The sequence below is a fragment of the Oncorhynchus tshawytscha genome, linkage group LG22, assembly GCF_018296145.1.
Source record: "Oncorhynchus tshawytscha isolate Ot180627B linkage group LG22, Otsh_v2.0, whole genome shotgun sequence".
In the NCBI taxonomy this organism is placed as follows: domain Eukaryota; kingdom Metazoa; phylum Chordata; class Actinopteri; order Salmoniformes; family Salmonidae; genus Oncorhynchus; species Oncorhynchus tshawytscha.
The window spans coordinates 28,822,656-28,833,019 of NC_056450.1; the positions used below are offsets into that span (position 1 = coordinate 28,822,656).

The 10,364-nt window shown below is 40.7% G+C and overlaps 1 protein-coding gene across 2 annotated transcripts; it reads left to right on the forward strand.

Annotated features, from left to right (window-relative positions):
• The first annotated feature begins 46 nt into the window (after positions 1-46).
• Positions 47-8,088, forward strand: LOC112222268 (eukaryotic translation initiation factor 2D-like). Of its 2 annotated transcripts, XM_024385012.2 has the most exons (5): positions 47-3,400; positions 4,466-4,513; positions 4,617-4,707; positions 7,421-7,538; positions 7,637-8,088. In XM_024385012.2, the coding sequence occupies exons 3-5, from the start codon at positions 4,622-4,624 to the stop codon at positions 7,814-7,816; spliced, it is 384 nt and encodes a 127-aa protein (XP_024240780.1). In that variant the 5' UTR covers positions 47-3,400; positions 4,466-4,513; positions 4,617-4,621; the 3' UTR covers positions 7,817-8,088. The 2 variants fall into 2 exon arrangements, with proteins under 2 accessions (XP_024240780.1, XP_024240779.1); XM_024385011.2 differs by having other exon boundaries at positions 47-4,513.
• Positions 8,089-10,364: the final 2,276 nt, after the last annotated feature.

Here is a 10,364-nt window from a genome sequence, read left to right on the forward strand (position 1 = left end):
ATCCTTCTCAAAACCCATTGGACAAGAAAGCCAGAAGTCCCGCCTCTCTGATCGTCTCCTCCAATGGGTTTCGAGAAAGAGAAGAGAGGACGCGAGGATGATGCGATAAGTTTACATTTGAGATCTTCCCACATATTGGATATTTTAAAGGCCCAGTGCAGTCAAAATTCAGTTTAAAGGACCTTCACGCTTCTGACACACCGACAGCTTTTGGCATTTTGGTACAGTAGAATTACATTAATTTCCAATGAAACGCTGCGTTTGCCTTGCGACATTGCGTTGCGGGTGCAGTGCATACATTGGATTTATCGAACGTATGCGTCAAACGGTATGCGTAGACGGTTTGACAGCAATGGTTGCAGAAGGTGAATGTTGAACTTTTGTTGCATACATATCCAGATGCTGCGTACTATTGTGTTCGAAGCGTTAACGCCTCATATCCACCAGATGCATCGAGCTCTTTCTGTTCCACGGAGGTCATTCATTTTCAATGGAGAAGTCCGCAACGCTACTTTGGCGGTGCCATAGTAGGTTGTGGTGCATTCTCTGTACCGCATGCATTCAATATTTCTTATCCTGCATTGCTTTACCTTGCGGTGGTACAAACAGAGGTACACACAGACTCCAACTAGCTATCTTTTAGCAAGTTGAAAGCGAAGCAAGTGCCTCAAGTACAGAAAATGGGGACTAGACACAGCAAAACATCTGCATCAGATGGACATTGTGCATAAAGGTCCAATGCGGACGTTTTTATCTCATTATCAAATAATTTCTTATGTGTAACAAATTAATTAAATAATTAAAATTGTCAAATTAACAAAAACAGCTTCTTAGCTAAATGTAATTTCTCAAGCAATAATTTTGTTAGGACTGTCTGGGAGTGGTCTGAGAGAGGGGCCTAAATGATAGGGATTTGTAACCTAAAAGCGAGTTGTTATTGGCAGAGAAGAGGGCAAACAATCTTTTCAAACAGCTCTTTGATGAAAAGTGCATTTTCATAATTTCCCAGTGTTATTTCAACCTCATAGTCGGGATATATATAAAGCACAGTAAAATCACGTGTTTGACTGCACTGGGCCTTTAAGGTATCTCATAGGACCCAATTTACGGCAATTGGCAGAATCCTTCCGGACGTAGTTTGTGATGCACCAAAATAGCTGCTGTCCATTTTCGTGCTGAATGGTTTTTTTAAGAACTTGCGAAGTGTGGGTTTAAACTTAGTAAATATAATCGAATACATTTAGGAGTAAGAACTTGAGTTGACGACGGTGTCGTTTTCAGTATGTTTGCGAAGTCCAACACAGTGATTAAACGCTCCGATAGGCGAGGAGTCACTCGTTCCACATTACACTCAACGATTTACAATGGAGTTGAGCGACGACGAGTAGTGTGGTGGGCCGACTGGAGCTCCGACGTTTTAATGAAAAAACGACACATTTCAGCACCCAAAGAATAGGCAGCAATTACACACGATATGTTCTATTCGCCGCTCAACTCAACAGGCATCCAGCCTCTTTGGTAGCTAGAAAGCTAGCCAGAATGAGAGGAGTCTGGAAAAGACATGCAATTTCATATATGCTAGATTGTGACTGAGATCTGTAGGACGTTCCATTTGATTTCAATCACTTTTTGACCGCACCCCTTTTTAATTTGAACAAAACCTCCCATACATATTTGCTCATGGTAGAAGTGGTCAGAAAGTGACTCTTAGGACCTGAATGCCAGAACATTCAGTAGAGGAGGTGCCTAAAATTGGCAATTTTTGCTTACCATGAGACATCCATGTCTTCATCAGTGGAAAAAATTAACGGTCGAGTTTGATATAATTTAAGAGCTTACAAGAGTTTTTTCAAACTATTTGATCATTTCTATAACTTTAAATTGTTTTTGTATCTTTAACTTAAATTATCAAAAAATGCATAAACTCAGATTATTTTCAATTTTCGCCTATGTTGTAGTTTATGTGGCGTTAAAACAACTGGGGGCTCTGAACATTACCAGGTCAAATCATGACATCAGTGATCTTCAGGTCAGAAAGTAGGAGCTCTAGAAAGAGGCCCGAATTCTGAGTTGGATGACTGTTCAAATAGATTTTTCCCCAGTCGGATCTCGCTTTTCTTCGAGGTCCCAGTTGTTTTTAATGCACTTAAGTCACAGAGAGTTCCGAGCCCCCAGTTGTTTTGAACACAGCATTAGACCCTATTTTATATCATCCGAAGTGTTTGACTTTTGGCCGCCATCGGTTGAAACCATAGAGCTAGATAAGAGGACTCGGCTTTGTGTCTGTGACAGCATGGGCAGTGCCATTGAGGCTATCTCCATTTGACGTAGTCCATTTTCATGACTCCAACAGGGTCACCAGGAGAGATCAGCCAATGAAGTTGAAGTCATACCTGTTGACTACATTAAAATGGTGGAAGCCCTCAATGACGCCTCCCAAGCTAATACAGCTTTTTGGCCACTATGATTCATTATGATTGAGACAGCATGCTCTTAACACAAGGTGGGTGTTAAATGTACTAAAATGGGAATCAAATGGTACACAAAGATGGTTGGATGTCTACACATCAGATAATATTGACTTGAATGGGAATATCAGTTCTTTTAAAGTACACTTGTCAATCTTCCATAGGAAACCTATTGAAATAATAGAAATATTGATAATAGAATAGACATTCCCATTTAAGTTGACATTTGACGATGGGTGGACCAACGGCCATCTTTGTGGTAGTAATTAAATTGCAATTTCTAAATTGCAGTGGTCTGAAGGATAGGTTCATTCTATTAATTATATTTCTATGATTGAAATGACACCCACCCTGATATCAAACTCAACCGTTTTGTATTTTCCAGTGATGAAGACATGTATGTGTCATGGTGTGGTATGCAAAATGGGCAAACTTTCGGCACAAATTTCCTGAATGTTTTTGCATTCAGGTCCAAAAAGTCACTTTCTGACCACTTCTAACATGGGCAAATATGTATGGAAAGTTCCATTCAAATGTCAAGGGTGAGGTCAAAAAGTGATTGAAATCAAATGGAATAACCCCTGTTCCATTTTCTAGAGTCACACTCACAAACAACTAAAGATGTACATGGTGCTTATAATTCACTTAGGATTTTTGTGGAATGAAGCATCACAACATTTCCTGAAAACCTTTTCACATAGATTACAACAATATTTCATATTGACCCTCTACCCACCTTAGGAGGAAGCTGAAAGCTGACATATCCACAGCCTTTCCCTCTCTGTCTGTGGAGGAACTGTCCGAGTTGGTCCCAGACAAAGAGGAGCTGAATGTAGTGAAGATCTATGCCCACAAGGGAGATGCAGTCACCCTCTACGTGCTTCATAAGAACCCAGTGTTCTTTGAGCTGGAAAAACGTGTCTATCTCACAGGTAGGGTTTAAGTCTACATGTCTATCCCACAGGAAGGGTTACAGTCAATATGTCTATCCCACAGGAAGGGTTACAGTCAACATGTCTATCCCACAGGAAGGGTTAAAGTCAACATGTCTATCCCACAGGAAGGGTTACAGTCAACATGTCTTATCCCACAGGAAGGGTTACAGTCAACATGTCTATCCCACAGGAAGGGTTACAGTCAACATGTCTTATCCCACAGGAAGGGTTACAGTCAACATGTCTATCCCACAGGAAGGGTTAAAGTCAACATGTCTATCCCACAGGAAGGGTTAAAGTCAACATGTCTATCCCACAGGAAGGGTTACAGTCAACATGTCTATCCCACAGGAAGGGTTACAGTCAACATGTCTATCCCACAGGAAGGGTTAAAGTCAACATGTCTATCCCACAGGTAGGGTTACAGTCAACATGTCTATCCCACAGGTAGGGTTACAGTCAACATGTCTATCCCACAGGAAGGGTTACAGTCAACATGTCTATCTCACAGGAAGGGTTACAGTCAACATGTCTATCCCACAGGAAGGGTTACAGTCAACATGTCTATCTCACAGGAAGGGTTACAGTCAATATGTCTATCCCACAGGAAGGGTTACAGTCAATATGTCTATCCCACAGGAAGGGTTACAGTCAACATGTCTATCCCACAGGTAGGGTTAAAGTCAACATGTCTATCCCACAGGTAGGGTTACAATCAACTTGTCTATCCCACAGGAAGGGTGGGGCGGTAGGGTAGCCTAGTGGTTAGACTGTTGGACTAGTAACCGGAAGGTTGAAAGTTCAAACCCCTGAGCTGACAAGGTACAAATCTGTCGTTCTTCCCCTGAACAGGCAGTTTACCCACTGTTCCTAGGCCGTCATTGAAAATAAGAATTTGTTCTTAACTGACTTGCCTAGTTAAATAAAGGTTAAAAAAAAGAAAAGGGGTTACAGTCCAAATGTCTCAAGTGGCAGAGATGCACTGACCATACAACTCAGGAAAAAAATAGAAATCTTGACTACTGTATGTCTTGTTGTTTTCCAATGTCCCCGTCTTGCCAGCATTCACAACATGGCCTCCAGTGTTACAGAAGCTGGCTGGAGGGGCAGGTAAGGTTATTTGCCTTACATAAAACCTGGATTGATATTAATCAATGTATCAGTCATTCACATGTATTCTGAAACTCTATCCTCCCTCTCCGCTTCTCCACAGATCTCATGCTGCCTGGAGTGGTGGTGCCTCCAAGTGGTCTCCCAGAGGTGAAGAAGGGGGACTTCTGTGCTGTTAAAGTTGTTAGCAACAGGTAAGTTGATTGACTGAATCCATTTGCAGCCATGATTAGCTATTACCACTGTCTGTAATGAACACATTGACATACTGTAAACCCATTGACAATGGCAGGCTTCATATTCTTGCTCATAACGTTGTGGTTATTTGTTGCCAGGGCTCCCATGGCAGTGGGCACTGGTGCACTGCCACCATGTCCAATGATATGTTTCTGCTTATAATTTCCGATATTTGTTAGTCAACTTGTCTATAATTAGATACATGCAGCTTCTCTTCTGTCATTATATGTTGCCCTAGAAGATTAAATAAACCCAATTCTGCTTGGATGCATATTTGATGTGATTAAAATACTATCAGCTTTTATGATGCTGATAAAGATAGCACCTCTACAGACGGTATCTAACTGCACATTTGCATTCTCTCAAGATGCTGAAAGAAAGAAATCATATTTCTCCACTCTTTTTTCCCCAAGTCAAAATGTAGCCTACATTTGAAGGAGTTAATATTAAGGCTATGTGAGAGGTTATTGACATTCAGTCAGTGTCCAGGGTATATAACAAAGTATTGAGATAAACTTTTGTTTTTGACCAAATACTTATTTTCCACCATAATTTGCAAATAAATAAATAAAAAATCCTACAATGTGATTTTCTGGATTTTTTTTCTAATTTTGTCTGTCATAGTTGAAGTGTACCTATGATGAAAATGACAGGCCTCTCTCATCTTTTTAAGTGGGAGAACTTGCACAATTGGTGGCAGACTAAATACTTTTTTTGCCCCACTATATATATATATATATATATATATTGCACAATAAGTATACATGTATGGATTTTTTTATATATTGTTTGCTCTTTATTCAACCTGGCTGCCACCCGCCCTTCACCCACAAAATATTTCATGACCTTGCGGATATAACCATGGGGACTGCAGGTTATGAGTCAACCTGTGCATCACTACCACAAGGTAACTATTATGGCTCAAATGGAGAACAAGTGAGAGGAGAGATTGGCAGTTATTATGATACAGGTACAGTGCATTCGGAAAGTATTCAGACCCCTTGACTTTTTCCACATGTTACGTTACAGCCTTATTTTAAAATTGATTAAATAAAAAATAGTACTCATCAATCTACATGCAAAGCCCCGTAATGACAAAGCAAAAACAGGTTTTTCTAAATTTTTGCAAATTTATAAAAAACGTATTTACATAAGTATTCAAACCCTTCGCTATGAGATTCGAAATTGAGCTCAGGTGCATCCTGGTTCCTCTGATCATCCTTGATGTTTCTACAACTTGATTGGAGTCCACCTGAGGTAAATTCAAGTGATTGGACATGATTTGGAAAGGTACACACCTGTCTATATAAGGCCCCACAGTTGATAGTGCAGGTCAGAGCAAAAACCAAGCCATGAGGTTGAAGGAATTGTTCGTAGAGCTCCTAGACAGGATTGTGTCAAGTCACTCATCTGGGGAAGGGTACCAAAACATTTCTGCAGCATTGAATGTCTCCAAGAACACAGCGGCCTCCATCATTCTTAAATGGAAGATGTTTGGAACCACCAAGAGTCTTCCTAGAGCTGGCCGCCCAGCCAAACTGAGCAATCGGAGGAGGAGTTGACCAAGAACCCAATGGTCACTCAGACAGAGCTCTAGAGTTCCTCTGTGGAGATGGGAGAACCTTCAAGAAGGACAACCATCTCTGCAGCACTCCACTAGTCAGGCCATTACGGTAGAGTGGCCAGACGGAAGCCACTCCTCAGTAAGAGGCACATGACAGCCCGCTTTGAGTTTGCCAAAAAGCACCTAAAGCACTCTCAGACCATGAAAAACATGATTCTCTGGTCTGATGAAACCAAGATTGAACTCTTTGGCCTGCATGCCAAGCGTCACGTCTGGAGGAACCCGGGCACCATCCCTACGGTGAAGCATGGTGGTGGCAGCCTCATTTTGTGGGTATGTTTTTCAGCGGCAGGGACTGGGAGACTAGGCAGGATCAAGGGAAAGATGAACGGAGCAAAGTACAGAGAGATCCTTGATGAAAACCTGCCCAGGACCTCAGACTGGGGCGAAGGTTCACATTCAAACAGGACAACAACCCTAAGCGCACAGTCAAGACAACACAGGAGTGGCTTTGGGACAAGTCTCTGAATGTCCTTGAGTGGCCCAGCCAGAGCCCGGACTTGAACCCGATCAAACATCTTTGGAGAGACCTGAAAATAGCTGTGCAGCAACGCTCCTTACCCAACCAACTCCGCCAATACAGGTGTGCCAAGGTTGTAGCATCATACTCAAGGCTGTAATCGCTGCCAAAGTGTTTCAACAAGTACTGAGTAAAGGGTCTGAATACTTATGTAAATGTGATATTTGTATTTTTTATAAATTTGTAATAATTTCTAAAAAACTGTTTTTGCTTTGTCATTACGGGGTATTGTGTGTTGATTGAGGGGGTAAAAAAAATGTTTAGAATAAGGCTGTAACGTAACAAAATGTGGAAAAAGTCAAGGGGTCTGAATGCTTTCTGAATGCACTGTAACTGCCAAATTAAAGGGAACACCAACATAGAGTTTCTTAATAGGGCGTTGGGCCATCACGAGCCAGAACAGCTTCAATGTGACCAGTGCGAAAAAGCACGAAAAATGTATGCACTCACTACTGGATAAGAGCTAAATGACTAAAATGTATAATGTAAAGTCATGATGCATCACAGCGTCATCTTGTGTCCACAGGACGCTAGACAAAACGCAGCACTGCCACCAGCTGGTCTTCCCTGGCCAGCCACCCGTAGTAGAGAAGGGCCACATTGAGCCCATAGACATCTCTGTGGCCTTCAGGAACTCCAAGACGGTACAGCCATGACAACATCTTTACAATCTTTCTTGTTTTAAATCAGCACTCCTCAATCTTTGTGATTAATAAAATATCTGTTCCTCCCTACTCTGTAGGTGACCATGATAAAGAACCTGGAGGTGTATGGTGTGGACCCCATGGCCGTATCGTTAGCCCTGCAGCACAGAGTCCACGCCAGCTCAGCCCTGAACTCTGTCCCTGGCTCAAAGGACCGTGTCCTGGTCCAGATACAAGGAAAACGGGTCCAGCAAGTCGGCAAACTGCTGCTACTGTAGGTTCGCAAACATTTCCTATTGGTAACCACATGACAAGACTGTCTTAATACCAACTCTTGATTTAACAGGTGTTTATGTGCATCATTTCTAAGGCTTTCCCCCACTTTATTTTTCCGATAAGTACCAAATTCCCCGCAAGTACATCCAGTGTCTAGACAAAGTTCAGAAGCCTGAAAAGAAGAAATAATAGAACCTCAACATTTCATCAACAAGTATGTATAGCTGTGTAAACAAATTGTATACAAATTGTCTATCATGAAATAAAGTTTACTCCAGGATTAGCTAAAGTTATGTTGTCATTAATGTTACATTGTGCTATCCTAGATGCCAGCCTGAGATGTCTATTCAGTTAGAATATGCCACTCAATTAGAATATGACTTGTCCAAGCCTGTCATATATTGGCATGTTTTGAAGACCTCAATAATGGGAAAGTACAGTGGTCAAGAGTTGGAGCGTTGCAACAAAACCTACAATCACATACTTCTGTAATGGAGTCACTGGTTCTATCAAGTCACATCAAAAGCTTTACGGGGGTCAGAAGTTTACACTGCATTAGACAACATTGTCAGATGAAATTAATAAATAAAATATAATTTACTTCCTTTACTAATCCATTTAAATGTCAAATGTATTGTAATATCCATCCAAAACGTGTGGTTTAAAAAAAATATTATAGCCCATTTGAAAAATAAATATAAGCACATTTAATACTATATTTTTTAAACAGTAGCTAACATGTTTTAAATGCCTTTTGCATGTGGGTAAAGAATGTGAGGACACCATTACAGCAGTATCCATAACAAATGTCCATGGTGACATCACCCTCAATAATGTAGCTTATTTAACTTCAGCTACAGATATTAGGTTGCTGGTTTGGGGCGGCATGTGGTTAGAGCGTTCAGCCAGTAACCGAAAGGTTGCTGGATCGAATCCCCGAGCTGACAAGGTAAAAATCTGTCGTTCTGCCTCTGAACAAGGCAGTTAACCCACTGTTCCCCGGTAGGCTGTCATTGTCAATAAGAATTTGTTCTTAACTGACTTGCCTAGTTAAATAAAGGTGCATTTTTTTTAAAATACATAGATGACCGTCAGGTAGAAGGCGCTGGACTCCAGAAGATGAGGAAGGTAACAATGTTGGCTTGAGGAGGTTTTGGTATTATTAGGGTTTCCCCATTGGAAACAAATGAAGCATATAATCATTCATGCAAAGCATAAACCAAGCTTATACCAGCCTTCTCTTAATGTTACTATAGCCATATATCATTTAATCAAAGAAAGATTAATTATATCCTTTAAATGCAGTATACATCAAATTGTACTAGTTAATTTGTGGAAAAAATAACATGTATAATCTGATAAATGTGTGCCGAGCAAATTAACACATTTTACTACTACTCCCCTAGTTATTGTACTCATCCATCTGTTTAAGACAGCATTAGATACCCAGCAGCAGTTAGTTCTATAGGTATACTTACATGGGATGCACACTATACCCAGGGCTTTGTAGAACACACCCTGCAGAGTGACCATCCAGTGTTCCTCTTGAGGGTTCATGACTTTACCCACCACATATACTGTAATAGCAGAAACAGCATCCAGGAGAGTGCCTCTCCTCTCACCAGCACATATCTGTGCTATGGTCATATCACTGGGGGTTAACCACGCACACGCACACATATGTACAAACATGCACAAACAGTGTCTGTATTTACCCATTGTTAATCATTACTCAGACAATATTTGAGACACACACAAGCTTATTAGCTGGACTACAGAGGTTGGCCACTTCGAAATTCAACTCACCTTGTGTGCATTTAAAGAAACGTCTTCCAGTCCACTCACTTATCTACTTTTATTATCTCATGCTGATGTGGTTGTTGTTTTTCCCTTTTTAGCCATCTCTCATAATATGATGACCCCGATGACCCTGATTACCTAAGGGTCTTTCTTTCTTGCTGTTAAACATGTACTTTGACATCCAGCACATACTCAAAGCCATTGGATCTGTGTATCTATTCTCATTCAAAATACACTGAACAAAAATATAAGCGCAACATGTAAGTGTTTGCTCCCATGTTTCATGAGCTGAAATAAAGGATCCCAGAAATGTTCTATATGTTCAAAAAGCGTATTTCTCAAAAATGTTGTGCACAAATTTGTTTTCATCCCTGTTATTGAGCATTTCTCCTTTGCCAAGATAATCCATCCACCGGACAAGTGTGGCATATCAAGAAGCTGATTAATAAGGATCGGTGTCCCTCTAGCGGGACAACTTTCAGTGAAACTGGAGGACGCGCAATTCAAATAAATTCTAATAAATATTATGGATTTTAAACATTTAGGTATAGAAGTGTCTTATATCGGCTGAAAGCTTAAATTCTTAATCTAACTTCACTGTCTGATTTACAGTAACAATTACAGTGAAAACATGCCATGTGATTGTTTGAGGACGGCGCCCACATCAAAATATTTTTCCACCGGCACAGGTTTCAGACATTCACATATAAAGATTAAATATTCTCTCTTTGAAAATCTTCCTCTGATTTG